The 18,258-nt window shown below is 51.3% G+C and overlaps 1 protein-coding gene across 2 annotated transcripts in view; it reads right to left on the bottom strand.

Moving 5' to 3' along the window:
- Nucleotides 1–16,378: 16,378 nt before the first annotated feature.
- The window catches only part of TNFRSF8 (TNF receptor superfamily member 8), a 40,580-nt gene continuing 38,700 nt past the window's right edge, over nucleotides 16,379–18,258 (bottom strand). For both annotated transcript variants that reach the window (XM_012807270.2, XM_012807268.2), the window contains exon 12: nucleotides 16,379–16,623. In XM_012807270.2, coding sequence (XP_012662724.1) covers nucleotides 16,379–16,623 — 245 coding nt within the window. The remainder of the gene's footprint in view (nucleotides 16,624–18,258) is intronic.

Genomic DNA, 18,258 nt, shown 5'->3' with positions numbered 1-18,258 from the left:
TATATTAATTTTATGTCACACATCTTTGTCTTTTTTTTTTTTTTTAATTGAGACAGAGTTTCACTTTGTCACCTTTGGTAGAGTGCCGTGGTGTCACAGCACACAGCAACCTCAAACTCTTGGGCTTAAGCGATTCTCTTGCCTCAGCCTCCCAAGTAGGTGGGACTACAGGTGCCCACCACAACGCCTAGCTATTTTTTGTTGTAGTTGTCATTGTTGTTTACGTGGTCCACGCCAGGTTCGAACCCTCCAGCCTCTGTGTATGTGGCTGACGCCATAACCACTGTGTTACAGGCACTGAGTCAACACATCTGGGTCTTTAATACATCTGGATTGCATATGGTGTGTACATCTAGAGATGCACTATTAGTTGTCTTTCCTACTGAATCTTTTGTACTTTTTTTTTTTTTAAAGGCAGAGTCTCACTTTGTTGCCCTCGGTAGAGTGCAGGGGCATCACAGCTCACAGCAACCTCCAAATCCTTGGGCTTAGGCGATTCTCTTGCCTCAGCCTCCCGAGTAGCTGGGACTAAAGGTGCCTGTCACAACGCCCAGCTATTTTTTTGCTGCAGTTTGGCCGGAGCTGGGTTTGAACACACCACCCTCAGTATATGGGGCTGGCATCTTACCCACTGAGCCAGAGGTGCCACCCTTTTCTACCTTTATTTTAGAGACAGAGTCTCACTTTGTTGCCCTGGGTAAAGTGCTGTGGATCATAGCTCACAGCAACCTCCAACTCTTGGGCTCAAGTGATCCTCCTGCCTCAGCCTCCTGAGTAGGTGGGACTATAGATACCCACCATGATGCTTTTTAGTGGAGACAGGGTCTCCGTCTTGCTCAGGCTGGTCTCCAACTCCTGGCCTCAAGCAATCCACCCACCTCGGCGTCTCAGAATGCTTAGGATTATAGGTGTGAGGCATCTTGCCCAACCCACCCCTTCCTCATGGCTACTTGGTTCTATCTCAGAACAATCTATTCTGTTCAACTAATTTTCTGGAGCAGTTCACAGAACTCAGGGAAACACGCTTACAGGTTTATTATAAAGGGATTACCAAGGACACAGATGAAGAGATGCTACCGGTGAGGTCTGGGGGAAGGGGCGTGACGTGCATGCCCTTCCTGTGGAAAGCTCCCCCTATTCAGCTGTTCAGAACTCTCCCAAAGAAGCTGTGTTGGGATTTTATGGACAATTGTGCAAAATGAAATTAGCCTTCAGGATATGGGGCAGACCCACTCTGGGATGAGGGTTTTATGACCCACAAACAGGGAGACTCTGTTTCCTGAGGCCTGGCACTCCCAACATTTATAACAAAAGACATGGGCGGTGCCCGTAGCTCAGTTGTTAGGGCACCAGCCACATGCTCCAGGGCTGGTGGGTTCAAACCCAGCCCGGGACTGTAAACAAATAAACAAACAAACAAACAAAAAATAGCCAGGTGTAGTGGCAAATGCCTATAGCCCCAGCTACTTGGGAGACTGAGGCAAGAGAATTGCTTGAGCCCAAGTTTGAGGTTGTTGTGAGCTGTGATGCCACAGCATCTACTGAGGGCGACAAAGTAAGACTCCGTCTCAAAAAAAAAAAAAAACCTTATAACAAGAGCTGTGGGAGTTATGAGCCAGGAACTGTGGACAAAAACCAAGATATGTAACATAAAATCACAAGAGCAAACAAGGGAAATTCACTTTACCAGATACTAAACATTCTGCAAAGCAAAGCTTGGGCGTAGCAGCTCACGCCTGTAAACCTAGCACTCTAGGAGGTCCAGGCGGATGGATTGCTTGAGCTCACGTATTTAAGACCAGCCTGAGCAAGAGTGAGACCCTGTCTCTCCAAAAAATACAAAAAAACTAAGGTAAAAGGATCCCTTGAGCCCAAGAGTTGGAGGTTGCTGTGAGCTATGATGATGCCATGGCATTCTAGCCAGGGCAACAACTTGAGACTGTCTCAAAAAAAAGCTTGGCACCCCCTAACTCCCTGAGTAGGGTGCCAGCCACATATACTAAGGCAGGCAGGTTCAAACTGGGCCAGGGACCGCCAAACAACAATGACAACTGCAACCAAAATACTAGCCGGGCATTGTAGTGGGCGCCTGTAGTCCCAGCTACTCCAGAGGCTAAGGCAAGAGAATTGTTTAAGCTAAGAGTTTGAGGTTGCTGTGAGTTGTGACGCCACAGCACTCTACTGGGAGCCACATAGTGAGACTCTGTCTCAAAAAAAAAAAAGGAATTAGCCCAAACCCAAAGAGAAAGGGGGTTGTGGGAACTCTAACTTGAAGCCAGTTGGTCAGGAACTCCAGAGGGTGAGGTGGAATAGTGAGTGGTGTCTGGGGTGGGGAAATTTTGGGGACTGAACCTTCACCTCGTGGGATGTGATATTATCTCCAGGCACATAATGTCAGATTTGAATTAGAGGACACCCAGCTGGTGTCCACTGATTGATGTGGGGGGGGGACCCACATTTCACCCCAGAAGTCTTCTCTGGGTGGATTGTTGTGGAGTTTGGAGGAAAGCACAGTCTGAGGAGTGTTTATCTTAAAGCAGGTCTTCATTTTCAAAATGGGCTTAACTGTGTATGCTTGTTTATTCTTCTTTTTTTTTTTTTTTTTTTTTTTTTGAGACAGAGCCTCAAGCTGTCCCCCTGGGTAGAGTACCGTGGCATTACAGCTCACAGCAACCTCCAACTCCTGGGCTCAAGCGAGTCTCCTGCCTCCGCCTCCCAAGTAGCTGGGACCACAGGCGCCAGCCACAACACCCGGCTATTTTTTGGTTGCAGCCGTCATTGTTGTTTGGCGGGTCCGGGCTGGGGATTCGAACCCACCACCTTAGGTGTACGTGGCTGGCGCCTTAGCCGGTTGAGCTATAGGCGCCGAGCCTGTTTATTCTTCTATATACATTTTCAAATCCATTTGTCAAGGTCATCATACTTTGATTTCACTGAGTTGACAGGTGAACTGGGAGGAAAATTGACATCCCTAAGGCGTTAATTTATCACACCTGTGAACATGCGGTGACCTTTATTTATCCAGAGTTTCTTCTAAAGTTTTCCTTTTTCTCTGGGCTTTTGGGTGTGATAGGGGTGAAAGGTGTCAGCACTCCTCCCCCACTAGCCACCTGGACACCTGAGCCCCAATTGAGATCGGCACTGACTCCAGGTGAACTGAATGGCAGGGCCTGATAGTCCTACCTTGTAAGTCCCCTCAAGCAACTCACCTGAGCCCACACGGCCAGCAGCGTGCAGGCACTACGCAGGACGAGTCTCTCCAGAGCAGGTCTCATGACAATACAAAATTCCTGGAAGAGTTGCCAGATCCCTGGCTGGGGCTGCTTGTCTCAGTTGCACCACCCATCACAAAGGGGCTCCACTTGGCTCAAGTGGAGAATCCTAGATTTTTTTTTTTTTGATTCAGAGTCTCACTATGTTGGCCTTGGTAGAGTGCTGTGGCATCACAGCTCACAGCAACCTCGAACTGTTGGGCTCAAGCAATTCTCTTGCCTCAGCCTCCCAAGTAGCTGGGGCTACAGGTATCCACCACAATGCCCAGCTAGTTTGTTATAGTTGTTGTTTAGCAGGTCCTGGCCAGGTTTGAACCTGCCAGCCCCAAGTGTATGTGGCCAGCGCCCTAACCACTGAGCTACAGGCACTGAGCCTATTTTTATTTATTTTTTAATTTTTTCATTTAATTTATTTATTTTGAGACAGAGTTACTATGTGGCCCTCGGTAGAGTGCCATGGCATCACAGCTCACAGCAACCTCCAACTTTTGGGCTTAAGAGATTCTCTTGCCTCAGCCTCCCAAGTAGCTGGGACTACAGGCCACCCTCACAATGCCCTGCTATTTTTTGTTGCAGTTGTCATTGTTGTTTAGCAGGCCTGGGCTGGGTTTGAACCCACCAGGCTGGGTGTATGTGGCTGATGCTGTAACCACTATGCTACGGATGCTGAGCCCCTATTTTTATTTATTTATTTATTTTTAGACAAAGCCTTAAGCTGTCGCTCTCGGTAGTGCTCTGGCATCCCAGCTCACAGCAACCTCCAACTCCTGGGCTCAAGCGATTCTCCTCCCTCTGCCTCCCAAGTAGCTGGGACTATAGGCACCCGCCAAAACGCCTGGCTATTTTTTGGTTGCAGCTGTCATTGTTTTGAATCCGCCCGGGCTGGATTCAAACCTGCCAGCTCAGGTGTATGTGGCTGGTGCCTTAGCCATTTGAGCCACAGGTGCAGAGCCCCCTATTTTTATTTTTAAGACAACAGAAGCCTAGATTCTGGCACTATTGGCTGCTGATTCTCAGTGACCCCAGGCACATCTCTCTCCTCCCTAGGCCTCAGTTTTCCCATCTGTACTCTGGGAAGGCAGGGTTGCATGGGGCTCTGAAGCCTGGGAGTTACGGATTCCTCCTGCGGCAGCCCTGTCCCAGCACACCCTGTTTCCTCCAGGCTGTGGCAGCACGGTGTCAGCATGAGGCCTTGGCTCTGAGGCCCACCAGCCCAGCTGGCCACAGAGACATGAACCAGCACATTTTTTTCTCCTTAGCAAGACCTCAGCTCAGATTATGAGCAGACAGGGAGTAAGGAGGAGGCGGTGATAGAGTGACGGGGGCAATTCCCTGCCAGGCTGGGCATGGGGTGGCTCTAGGCCCATTTCCCTGGCACACAACCCAGCCCACCCTTTGGGAAATACAGCCCTGAGACTGGCCCTCTGCTCACCAGCAAGGAGTGTGCAATGCCGACGTCACTGACCTCATTTCCCAAGCAACTTTTCCCTTCCCTGATTCAAAAGGAGGAAGAAGTAATTTCCCCCCAGTATAATTTCCCAGTCCTCACTTATTCAGATGTTTATGAGTACATGTGGCTCCTGATGCTCTGACCAGAGCTGGGCAGGGCTGGACGTGGATGACTCAGGGGCTCCCTGTAACAGTTTGCAGAGGAGGAACAAAGCCCCCCACACACACCTGATGAGGAGCCCAGGGGCTTCTTGAAGGAGGCAGGAGTGACTTGGTCACTTTTAGTTTGTCTCCCAGGTAAAGTTTGCCTTTAGGATCTCACTCCCATGAAGGTGCACTTATTGAGCACCTACTGTATGCCAGGCAGTGTGGCTGCTGCCCCTTTTCCCACAGTCCATCAAGACCCTGCTGCTGACCATGTGCCCCAAAGAAGGACCCCAGGGACCCTCAGCCCCCATGTATGAGTGGGGAATTTCAAGCACCGAGAAGCCTAGCAAAAAAAAAGCTATTTTGGGCAGTTGGGCTATATCAGAAGGCTTTAACTTCGCTGTCACCTAGACCTAGATTCAAGCCAGGCCATTTGTCCAACCTTGATCTTAGACAAATCATTTCATCTCCCTAAGCCACCATTTCCTCATCTGTAGAATGGGGATAAATAACCTCTGATTAACAGGGACACTGTGAAGAGCTGAGATTGGGTCTGCAGGGCCTGGCACCTGGTACCTGTTGAATAAATTCAGACTCAGAACTTAATGGGGCCGCGTAGTTTTCCTCCCCCAGAATGGAGCCCTGGGTCTCCCAGTTACAGGGGTAGGATCCCCTGGGAAGTTCCCAAGGGGCTCAGCCTCACTCTTCCCCTTCACACTGGAAGGAAACCCCCCTTGGGCCCCAATTCTCCTGCAGTTCCTCTCCCTTCCTGAGGCTGTTACAACTTCCCATCAACTGTCCGGCCCAGCCCAGCCCAGCCCAGCCTTTCCAGCTTCCCTCCCAGCACCTACAGAATAATTCCGGCCATGAAATCGTCATCATCTCTTAATTTTCTGAGAAACCTAGAGATGCAAGCATAGGGTGGGGTGATGTCTACCCCAGACTCACATCCCCTGACTCATGCCATGGGCCCTACACACACCACCTAATATTACCTTGAATACTCTTTATTGTCAATCGCCCAAGGGCAGGACTGTGTGTCCTCGGCACCCAACAGGGCAGAGTCTGAGCTTGGTAAATACTTTTTTTAACAAATGAATGAATCCTTCCAACATCCGTTTGGGGGAAGGTGTGCTTATTAAACCTATTCTACAGAGACAGAAGCTGAAGCCCCACTATCTGGCTGAGACATCATCCACTGAGCTCTGGGGCCCTGCTTGGTCAAAGTTAACATCATGCCTTTGGCCTCTCCACGAGTCCAGGCGGGCCTTTCAACCCCGCTTTGACTCCCTGGGACTAGCACTGTCTATGCTCATACCCTCCAGCCTCTCCCTGTTCCCTGGGACCCAGCGTGGAGCCTGACACAGAGTAGGTGCTTCGTGCAGTTCTGTTGCTTGAGACAACTGAGTGGCTGTATGAATGAATGAATTCATCTTTTCATACAGAGATATTTCTTGTGAGGTTCCAGAACTCAGCCCTTGCGGAGGTCCTGGGTCTGGGTGTCCTGGAAGGCTTTCTGAAGGAGAAAGGTGAGGTTGGAGATCTGGGGTTTGGCAGAGACTTCATGGTGAGATGTGCCCTTTGTATTAGGTGACTGAGGGGACACAAATGAGTCTCAGAGGGATTTTTGGATATAGGAGCTGTGAGTGGGAGGTAGCAGCAAGGGTCAGATTGGCAGACTTTGGCCTGTAGGCACTGGGGAGCCACTGAAGTTTCAATGAACCTAATCAGACCTGGGTTTTGAAAAGGAAAGGTGAGTTAGGAGCCAGGAAGCACATCCCATTACCTACTGAGCCCCATGGCTGCCCATATAATGTTCCGCAGGTCCTGGGACTCAGTGCTGCGCCTCAGCACAGTGGTGACCCTGGCCTGACCCACAATGGAACAGCATGGCCAAGTGATCGGAAACTCAGACTCCAGTCAGGTGGCCTAGGTTTGAATGCTGGCTGCACCACATAGCAGCTATGGGACTTACTGAGCAAGTGACGTAACTATTATGTGCCTTGGTTTCCTTAACTGTAATGTAAGGGTGATGGTAATAACCACTTCCTAGGGCACTGTGAGATTTACATGAGATTACAAAAAGCGTTAATAAATCATAGTTCTTACTGTCTTTCTTACTAAACGGTGACTTCCGTGCTGGCAGCAATGGAGCCTCTTCTTCTCTTTTGTCAGAGAGAAGCCCAGATGGGCACACGGTGGCTCTCAGGGAACTTCTGATGAATGAACCTGACCCATAGAACCTTGGTGCACCTGTTAGTGCCCCAGTATTCATGGCAGGTCTTCCGCCCTGAGTGAGGGACCCTCCCTAGATACGTGCAGCAGCTATGGTTATTTCCTGAATGAAATGTAATTGCAGTGAAAAACAACCTCCCTCTTGACAGCCTGTTCTTGCACAATCTGCCCACAGCCCTTTGCAACTTCCTGACCAGGCTCTGTGCAACCCAAAGGGGAGCCCCCATCCTGCCCTGGAAGGTGCCAGACCCTGGCCCCCTCCTCGGGAAGGCTTGGAAAGACCCCTAGGAGCCTTGGTTTCTCTGTCTAAAAACTAGATAGGAACTAGATTCAAATTTTCTCCGATTGGGCAGACGTGGACTTGGCCCTGACTGCGTGAGTCCCTGAATACACAGCTCAGTCCCACACTCCAAAGCTCCTACTCTAGAGACAGACAACTTTGGATTCAAATTCCAGCCAGGGGAAGCTGGGATTTCACTAGTTTATTTGGCTTCCTTGAGCCAACTCTAGGAGTAATAGTGGTAAAATTATTGGCAGGATACAATGAGGCACAGTGCCTATCATATAAGATCTCATAATTCTTTGACATCCCTTCTTTTTTTTTGCAGTTTTTGGCCCAGGGCCAGGTTTGAACCCACCACCTCTGGTATATGGGGCCGGTGCCCTACTCCTTGAGCCACAGGTGCTGCCCTTGATATCCCTTCTACCAAGGGGTGGGGGTCTATCTCCCTTCCCTCTTGAAGTTTGGTAGAACCTGACTAATTGACCAATAGAACACAGCAAAAGTGAGTGCTTGACATTTTCCAGGCCCAGGTTTTAAGACAACTGGCAGTTTCCACTTCCTACATCTGGAGTTGTTGACTCCAGGAACGCAGCCGCCACGCTGTGAGGAAGCCAAAGCAGCACCATTTGCCAGCCCTCTTGGAAGTAGATTCTCCAGCTCCCATGGTGCTGCCCTCTGGTGCTGCTGGGTGAGCAGAGATGTGCTTTCCCTGCCAAGCCCAGGCCAAACTGCAGATTTGCAAGCAAAATAAATGACAGTTGTTGTTCTAAGCCACTAAGATTTGGGGTGATCTATTACACACCAAGAGGTGACCAGGACAGTTAAGTCAATTACTAGTCATTTAACACTTTTGAAAAATGGAGATACTGGGGCAGCACCTGTGGCTCAAAAGGGTAGGGTGCCAGCCCCATAGGTGGCGGGTTCAAACCCAGCCCCAGCCAAAAAAAAAAAGAAAAATGGAGATACACATGCTCACGTATAAGGCAATGGGAAGTGACATAGCAATAGCTGTAAAGTGCTTTGGCACTGAGTAAATGTCTTCTAAACCATTTCCCTGCCCCCTAGGTGAGACCAGATATATAATTTGTGGGACCCAGTGAAAAATGAAAACTCTGGCTCCTCTTCTTCAAAAATTATTATTTTTTTGCAGTTTGGCCAGGGCCAGGCGTGAACCTACCATGCTCAGCATATGGGGCTGGTGCCCTACTCCCTGAGCCACAGGAGCCGCCATTCTTCAAAAATGATTAATTAGGGCAGCGCCTGTGGCTCAGTGAGTAGGGCGCAGCCCCATATACCGAGGGTGGCAGATTCAAACCGGGCCCCGGCCAAACTGCAACCAAAAAATAGCCAGGCGTTGTGGTGGATGCCTGTAGTCACAGCTACTTGGGAGGCTGAGGCAGGAGAATCGCCTAAGCCCAGGAGTTGGAGGTTGCTGTGAGCTATGACTGCACAGGACTCTACCAAGGGCAATAAAGTGAGACGCTGTCTCACTAAAAAAAGCAAAACAAATGATTAATCATTTCAAGATGGCAACAGCGGAGCATTAAACCAAGCACAGGGCCCTTCTGAGCATGGGATCTACTTGGGACTTGGCAGTTCTCAAGCCTGTGAAGCTGCAGAAGCCTGGCTGCCATGGTAGCCTTGTCTGCTCCAATCACAGGGGTTGCTTTGACTCTTGCAAAGCTTCCATATAAATAAGAACCCAACCCTCATTTTTTAACACCATTTTTTAAAAAAGAAAAATGAAAATCAATAAGTAATCTTTACTGCTCCTTTGGACTAGACTCAGGGGTATCCAACCCGAGGCCTGCAGTTCATGTGCTGATTTTGTAAGGACTTTTTTTTTTTTTTGAGACAGAGTCTTACTTTGTCCCCCTCAGTAAAGTGTCCTGGATTCACAGCTCACAGCAACCTCAAACTCTTGAACTCAAGCAATCCTCTTGCCTCAGCCTCCCGAGTAGCTGGGACTACAGGCACCTGCCACAATGCCCAGCTATTTTTAGAGAAGGGATCTCACTCTGGCTCAAGCTGGTCTCAAACTCCTGAGCTCCAGCAATCCACCTGCCTCAGCCTCCCAGAGTGCTAGGATTACAGGTGTGAGCCCCCATGTCCAACAAGGACTTTTTCTTATGTCCAATATCAGGAAAAGTATGCACAGATCTAATGAGCTTTCTTCAGTGTTTATGCATTCACTGTGTGGCCCAGGACAATCTTATTCTTCCATTGTGTGGCAGAGGAAAAAAAGGTAGATGATCCCGGGACCAGATTGTGATTTCCTCTCAACCCAGCCCCAGATTGCAGCAAGAGCTGGATCTGCCTCCCTCACATAACACCAAGCTGGGACCTTGGGCAAACCACTTTACCTCTGTGGGGCTCAGCTCAGTCTTTCATCTGTAAAATGGGAGGTTTTTTCTTGACCTGTCCTCCCTCAGGAATCCTTGGGGGGGCAGAGAATGTAATATAGAGTGGTACTGAGAATGTAGCTGGCGATTTGATTGTCAGGCAATTCTCCTGCAGAGAGTCTATAAATTGCCTGCCCTCCCCAGCCCTGAGTCTCCCTGGCCCTCAGCATCACACAGACCCCTCAAGGAAAGGTGCTTCCGGCTATGTTAGCTCCATGTCCTCTCTGTCTGATCAGTGGAATCAGAAAGGCACACCTGGTCTGTCATTTGATCCAGGACAAGTTACAAGCCTCTTGCAACTGTCCCTGCCTCTCCATAAAAGGAAGAATAAAATCGACCTCCTGCTTACCTCCTAGCTGTGGTCACTGGGAGGTGAAAGGAAACTTGTGCAGGCGGCACAGACCAGACAATAACCACAGTATCAATATCATCCCCAAACCACAGAGGCAGCTGGGCCCCTGGGCACAGGAAAGGATTCAGAATCACAGATGTCAGGGGTTGAACTCTGGTCCTGCCCAGCTGTGTGACCACGAGCAGGTAGTTTTACTTCTCTGAGACTATTCACCATCCAGGGTTATATTAACAAGCCCAGATGTCATATAAATAAGAATCCCAGATGTGCACAGACTGTAGAAAGCTTGGGCAAATCTCAAACTCTGAAAATGCAGCTCAGGCTGATTGTCATTTACAGAACGTGGACTGTTCCTGGCACTGGGCCAAGCACTTTATCCTTATCAACTCTCAGCCCTGCAGACGTCTTGCAGGGCAAACCTGAGGTCTGTTTTGCAGATCTGGGAATACAATTCGAAAGCACTTAAGGACTTTGCTTGAGGCTATGCAGCAGATTGAGCTGGAGGCTGAACCCTCACCAGCCCACCTGCCCACAGCCACGGTTCCTATGCTGCTGTGACAAACCATAAATGCCCCCCATGGGGTCTGAAGGGGTAAGGAAGAAAGCCCAGGCCACCGATGACACTGCAATGTTGAGATAACCCGTGGCTTATGCCTTACAAAACAAATGCCACATCAAAACACAAGGGCCTCCAGCCTCCCCAGGATTTTTTGGTTTGGTTTTTACTCTTCTGGAAGACACCGACAGAAAGAGGAACCAGGATTGACTGACTCCTGGCCTCCTGCGGTGACATCAGCCACAGATTGGAGCTGCAACATGTCGCCTCAGCTCTCTGCCCTGAGAAAACACATCCAACTCCTTCCTGGCTCCTGCAACCTCTGCCCATTTCCTTGGCTTCCTCTGAAATAGGTTGAAACAACCTTTGCTACCTCTGGTTTGGTTTTCTCGTTCACTACTGAAATAATACCAGGATGTTTATTGTCCTAACAGGACGAAAAAGAAACAAATGTAATGTTCTTACGATAAAATCTAAGTGCCTCACAGTGACCCGCCAGGACCTCCAGGCCCTCCAGGCCCAGGCCTCCCCTGCCCACCTCCTTATTCTCTCCACCTCACTCACCATACATTTTTCTTTTTTTCTTGAGACAGAGTCACACTCTGTCACCCTGGGTAGAGTACTGTAGCATCATAGCTCACAGCAACCTCAAACTCTTGGGCATAAACAATCCTCTTGCTTCAGCCTTCCAAGTAGCTAGGATTACAGATGCCTGCCACAAGGCCCAGCTATTTTTTAGAAATGAGGTCTTGTTCTTGCTCAGGCTGGTCTTGAACTCCTGAGCTCAGGTGATCTACCTGCCTTGGCCTCCCAGAGTGCTAGAACTAGAGGTATAAGCCCCCGCACCTGGCCACTATACTTTTTGTTTTTAATTTTTTTTTAGAGACAGAGTCTCACTTTGCCACCCTCGGTAGAGTGCTATAGTGTCACAGCTCACAGCAACCTCCAATTCCTGGGCTTAGGCGATTCTCTTGCCTCAGCCTCCCAAGTAGCTGGGATTATAGGCGCCCACCACAACACCTGGCTATTTTTTTTGTTGCAGTTCGGCCGGGGCCGGGTTTGAACCCTCCACCCTCAGTATATGGGGCTGGCGACCTACTCACTGAGCCATAGATACCTCCCTATACGTCCTATATGGTGTTTTTCTGAACCTCAAGGCCAGGAGCATTCCTACCCCAGGACCTTTGCATTTATGGTTCCCCTGCCTTCCGGACCTTTCTAGCATGTGACCTCACTCCAGCTGTGCTCAAAGGGCACCTACTCAGGGAAGACCTCCTCCACCACCTGGCTAGATGTGACTTTTTCTCCCCCTAGACACTCTGCCACAGGGCCCACCTGGCGCTTCTTGCAACACAGTGTGATACGACTCTGGAATGACCTTGTGCACTTACTCTGCAAGGTATCATCTGTCCCATCCACAGGACCCACAAGAGCAAGCCTGTACACTGCCAGTCCTCTGCGGCTGGACCTGGGCCCAGCTCACTGTGTTTTTGGAAAGAAGGGAAGAAAGGAGGCCCACTCTTTCACAGAGGAATGATCTTGAGCAGCTATGTGGTATGGTACGATATGGAAGGTACTAGAACCATGAATGGGAGGTCCCTCCAGACAAGACCCCCAGCACTTTAGGAACACACCCAGATTGACAGCTAACAAAGAGCCAGCCCTGTGGCTACGATTTGAAAGGTTCTCAGGGCACCCCACAGAGCAAGAAGAGGCCTGCCACTGTGACATTGCCTCAGCAACTTGTCCCCAAGGGAGGCCAGGTCCCCAGGCTAGCCTAAAAGCCCTGGCTAAGCCTATTGAGCTACGCAAAGCAGGCTTGAGGGGGGAGGTCACCTTCAAGCCAACCATCAATGGCAATCCTTTCCTGGGAGAAAAGTATGCTGAGCCCAATGGCCTTTTGAAGGTGACCCACTTGCAAGGTGAAGGGAGTTGAATTCTGCAGGCACAGCAAGGGCCTATTCTTAGGCCAGGCACAGTGGCTCACACCTAGAATCCCAACACTTTGGGAGGCCGAGGTGGGAGGATAGCTTGAGACGATGAGTACGAGAAAGGGGCTACTCTCAGCATGTGGCAGCCATGCTGGAACAACAGAAACTGTCACTCGGTACAAGCCACATGTCAGGTGGCATCTCAGGCAAACCCTAAGACCCTGTCAGGTAGGACTGACACCCCTACCTCACAGAAGCAGAAACCGAGCCTTAGAGAGTTTAAAGAACCACAAGATCACACAGCTGGTAAAGGGCAGAGCTGGGGTATGATCCTGGGTCTGACCTGAGAGCACCATTGCCATCTACAGACTGCTGTTGTGTGTGTCCTGGCCATGGAGGGTGGCTAGCAGGCTTCTCTGACCCGCACCTCACTCACACCCATGGCCCCACCATCATTGCTGTGGGTCAGCCTGGGCAGGGAGTGCACCCAGAATGAGGCATCGGCTCAGGACGAGGGTGCAGGGGCATAAGGTGTGCACAGCCAGCTCCTCCTTAGGCTCAAGAAGCTGCCCTTGAAGTTTCTGTATTCTCACCTTGGCTCCTTATCAAGAGGTACTCCTAGGCTTAAGCTTTCTTTTTTTTTTTTTTTTTTTGAGACAGAGCCTCAAGCTGTCCCCCTGGGTAGAGTGCCGTGGCTTCACAGCTCACAGCAACCTCCAACTCCTGGGCTCAAGCGAGTCTCCTGCCTCCGCCTCCCAAGTAGCTGGGACCACAGGCGCCGGCCACAACGCCCGGCTATTTTTTGGTTGCAGCCATCATTGTTGTTTGGTGGGTCCGGGCTGGATTCGAACCCGCCACCTTAGGTGTATGTGGCTGGCGCCTTAGCCACTTGAGCCACAGGCGCCGAGTCAAGGTTTAAGGTTTCTGTGGGCCCAGGCTGAATCTGGTTCTCCCACCCACACTCATTCTGGCCCAAGCCCCTTCCACCCTATACTCCCCCCCACTGTCAGATGATCAAGGAAGTGGGAGGACAGCCGCCTCTCACATTGCACAGCTTTTTATTTCTCCTTAGCCCTGCCAGTCAGCGCCTGGTGACCAAGGGACAAAGATGCCTAAGACCCAGGCTTGCATCTTTGGGACCTCAGTATTGGGGATGGGATCCAGACAGAGACGCTCAGGGGACTCAGCCCTTTTGTTCTTTTTTAGCAGCTGGCTGGCGCCAGGCCTTGGAGATTCCAAGAACCACTGATGAGTTTACAACCTACAAAGCTGCCTTGGGAAACAATGGTTTTTCTTGGAAGGCAATAGCTTCCGTATGACACTTATCACTTGCTGTCACTCCCTGATTACAAACGTTCAGGAAGAGGTGTGGGGGGAGGATTCTTTACAGCCTGGGACTGCCCACCTGGGTGTGAGAATGGCCTGAGGGTAACAAGAGGCGGAGAGCAATTTACCTGGCTCTTGGGCAGACTGCATGACAGCCAGTGGCTGGTCCCATAGCTGGGCTGACAGTGAGGTCTGGAGTCCCAGGGAAGGGGCAGGCAGGGACTGGCCATGGCCCTGAGTTTCCTCTACCCCACACAGGAGCCACAGTCTGAGGGGTTTGGGGCCATCCAGGCTGGCTGCCAGTGGCCCCAACATGCCCCAGAACTGTGCACAGGGCAACAGGCTGGGCCCTCCCAGTTTAGGTACAGAAGGTTCACTTATACCCTTGGTCCTCTCCCCACCTCCCAAGGCTCAGGCACTAACGGGGATCTCAGAGACTCTCAGACTCCCTTTTCCAAAGCTACAAGGCTACTTGGCCCAGCCCAAAGGGAAGAAAGCTGTTCAAATACCCGAAGGGACCCTTATCAGAAGAGCCTTATTCTAAGCCCCCGCAGGAGGCACCCTGGGATCAGGAGTGGCAATTACTTGGAGGGAGCATCCCCTTCCCCTCAAGTGACCCGGAAGGCCTTCTAGCAATGTCCAAGCTAGGGGACCCTGTCCCCAGAAGTGTCAAGTCCATCAGACTGGCTGCCTCAGTGTCTGGGAGTGCAGCTGGCGCTGCAAAAGGAATGCTTGCCTTTGGGGGAGATTCCTGGAGCTCCCCTCTGCTCAGATGTTCTAACATACTCTCAATTTCAGCCACAAACTAAGCCACCCTCAGCCTTATGATTTTTTTTTTGTTTTTATGAGATATTAAGGACTTTTAGAGGGTCAAAAGTTGTGTGAAGGAGAATATTATTTTGTTAAATGTGTCAACATCCAGTGTCCAGAGGGCTGGTGTGTGGCATTCAGTGCAGCAAACAGCCACAGCTCGTGGGGTGCAGTTATATTCCCCCATCCTTGCACAAAGAGATTTCAGCAAATAGCATCCATCACATTTATACTTTTGGCCAACGTCTGGGTTCTGGTGTAACCACCTCTCACAAAGCCCCGGTCTCTCCAACTTTCCCCAAAACATCTTAGAAGTTTCAGAAAGTACCCTTGTGATTCCTGACCCAGCCCCAACTTCCTCCAGAGAGCAAGCTGGGAGCAGGTCCAGGAGTAAACAGCAGCTTTCCCCAGCCTGCCTCCAGACGGTAAGTCCAAGAGTCCCCGCTGTGGCAAACGTGTCATCTGGCAGACGGGTCACCCGCCACTAGTTTATTTATGCAGTTGGAGGCCCTCCATTTATGCAGTGGGAGGTGGCCAGCAACCCGGAGTCAGGGCAGCTTTACTCCTTAGTGTGAAATGTACAGCTCCTGAAATCCAGATTAAACCCCCAAATACTCTTTGTCTCCTATGGCCAGAATAAGGCAGGATGTCTGGGTGGGACCATAGGATTTCTCGACAGCCACACCCCAGTGGACACAGAGCAGCAGGACCAGGCAGCAGGGCTGAGGGCAGTGGATCTGCAAACCCAGAGGATCCAAGGAAGATGCTTCTTCACTTCCTGAGATGAAGCAGGTGGCACCCGCAGAGCAGTCAAGGACCCCAGGCCCACAGCTTCTATCTCCGTATGGGGAGGAAGTCCCTGTCCAGGACAGGAGCACTGCAGCTGCACACATCTGGCTCCCAAGATGCCTCCTGCTCGGGGACCACTGGGGACATTCTGAGATGACAGAGTTGATCCTGGGCCTGCGGGCTACGGAACAGGGCAAGGGGACAGCTCCAGGAGGGCGCTGGGCCTCACCCTGCAGAGTGCCATGCAGCAGCGGCCACTGAGACTGTGCCAGCCAGTGACGCCCTATCCTTTAACTTCCCTTCTGACTCAGAAGAAACCATCATCCCAGGCTCTGTGCCCACAGGGGGCCACATTTACAGGAACTGGGGGCTGGTGGCCTGTCAGAAAAGCCTGGTGGCCATCACTGTGGGGCTCAGGTAGAGGGGGCCATGGAGGTGCAATCGGGGACCTAAAGCCAGCCTCACAGCCTCTCCCTCAGTGGGACTGGGCCTGGTGGCCAGTGTCTAATGCCCAGGACCCTGGGGCCAGTAGCAGTCGCCAGTCCCTGCTATCAGTCTGTTGCCCCGGTTATTAGGATCCAATCTCCTTGGAAAATCTCTTCTGTACAAGCCCTGGATCCCCTAGGTGTGTGTGTGGGGGGGGGGCAACTAAGTGGGAGAGATAAGCAGAGACCACCAGAACCCCTGCACTGGCGGTTGGTCCACCATGAGATGCTGGAATCTCGGTTCAGGCAGGGCTCTGCCCTCATGCTTGGTGCCACCAGTGCCACCCTGGCCTCCCCCAGAGGGCACCCCATTGCCTCTGAGCCCCAGCCCAGGCTAAACCTCACTTCCCAGAGGTGGTTATGGGTAAGGGGCCCTCCTTCCCTTCCTCCTCCACTGAGAACATGACGTCCCTGCAGCTGCCCAGAGGTGGCTCTGTCTCCTGCTCTGGGTAGCGGGGGGCATGGTCCACCTCTAGTTCTTCCTCGAGCTCAGGCCTCACCGGGCCTGCCAGGGCCTGGCCCTCAGGCAGCTCAGCCTTCACGGTCCCCACAATCACTGTGTCAGCCTTCATGATGTAGATTTTCTCTGTAAGGCAAAAGGATGTGTGAGGTGGGGAGGTCACAGCCCCCACCAAGAGGGGAGCAGGGAGGCAGATGGGGAATCAAGGCCCAGTTCTGCCTCTCCTGCTGGGCGACTTTAGGCAGATGACACAGACTCTCTGATGTACAAGGAGCCTTGCCGATCTTACAGGTGTCCTAAGGCTCAAAGGGAATACAACAGCTAGGACTGTGCCTTGAAAGGTTAAAAACCAGCCTGCTTGGTACTTAAGTGGGTGCTCGTGATTCTCTCAGCACTTCCTTCAGGGAAAAGCAAGGAAGAAGAGGACATGGTTGGGAGAGAAAGTAAACCGTGAAAGAAAACAGGCAAGGCTGTCGCTAACAAGAGCCCCAGTGGATGCCAGTGGAGCTGGGCACGTGCCTGGTGCTTCCATACACAGGTTCCCAAATCCTCAGCACTCCTGCAAGGCAGAGGCCCTTGCCCCTGCTTTACAGATGGGAGGCTGAAGCCCAGAGAGGTGCAATGATCTCCCCAGCCAGGAGAGATCCCAACGGGAACACCCACCTGCCTGGCTGCCCTCCTGCTCCCCTCCATGGGTCCAAAGCAGAAACCTGGGATGACCAACTTGGTCCAGTTTGCCTAGCATGTTTTTAGTTTCAGTACTGAAAGTCCCAAGTCCCAGGAGCCCCCCTTAGTAATCCAAGCAAACCCAACCAGCTGGTCACATCCTAGAGCAACCTCAGCCTGGCCAAAAGCAACAGCAGTCAGGATTCAGGGCCCCTCGCTTGGGGCTGTGCATTTTGGGCCTCACTGCTTAGGGCCACCTCCCACCTGCAGCCCTTGAGCCTGTGCCCAAGGGCACATAGTAGGTGCTGGGAAAGTCTCACCAGGACAATGGCTGAGCCCAGTCCATCAGAGGCATAATCCCTTGTGGTCCTTACCAGTCTGATATGGGGATTTCTGGTTTGGACTTTTGATAGAGGGGGCCTGGAAATTCAAGGGGCTCAGCGGCTTGAGAAGCTGGGGGTAGGGAAGCCTGGGCTTGTCCTGGATAGCTGAACCCACCTGCCAGCAACCCAGATGATAGCCTTGGACTCAGCACAGGGGCCAGCTCTGCCTTCGGCTCAGGAAGTTGAATGGGGAGTGTGAAGAGAAAACTTGAGAGATGGGGTGAAGCAGGGGTTCAGGGGCCCTTACTTCTCTGGGTAACCTGGTTATGCCTCTAAGATTCAGAAAGCCCAGCAAGATCTTTTCTTTCTTTTTTTGAGACAGAGCCTCACTCTGTTGCCCAGGCTAGAGTGAAGTGGCATCAGCCTAGCTCACAGCAACCTCAACTCCTGGGCTCAAGCGATCTTCCTGTTTCAGCCTCCCAGGGAGCGGGGATTACAGGCCTGTGCCAGCACTCTTAGCTAATTTTTTCTACTTTTAGTAGAGACAAGGGTCTTGCTCCTACTCAGGCTGGTCTCAAACTACAGAGCACAAGCAATCTTCCTGCCTTGGCTTCCCAGAGCGCTAGGATGACAGGTCTGAGCCCTGAAATGATTCTTGAGGGCTCCTGCACCCTCAACCCTATTGCATAATGCCAGCTCTTCTATTTTGCAGGAAACACAGAAATGTTCAAAAGAGTAATAAGAACTAGAGGGAAGACCAAAGAAATGGACA

Source organism: Otolemur garnettii, unplaced genomic scaffold (assembly GCF_000181295.1).
Source record: "Otolemur garnettii isolate 467f Iridium unplaced genomic scaffold, OtoGar3 scaffold00067, whole genome shotgun sequence".
In the NCBI taxonomy this organism is placed as follows: domain Eukaryota; kingdom Metazoa; phylum Chordata; class Mammalia; order Primates; family Galagidae; genus Otolemur; species Otolemur garnettii.
The sequence above is the reverse complement of the archived record's forward strand: the minus strand, read 5'-3'. Positions and strand labels throughout refer to the sequence as shown.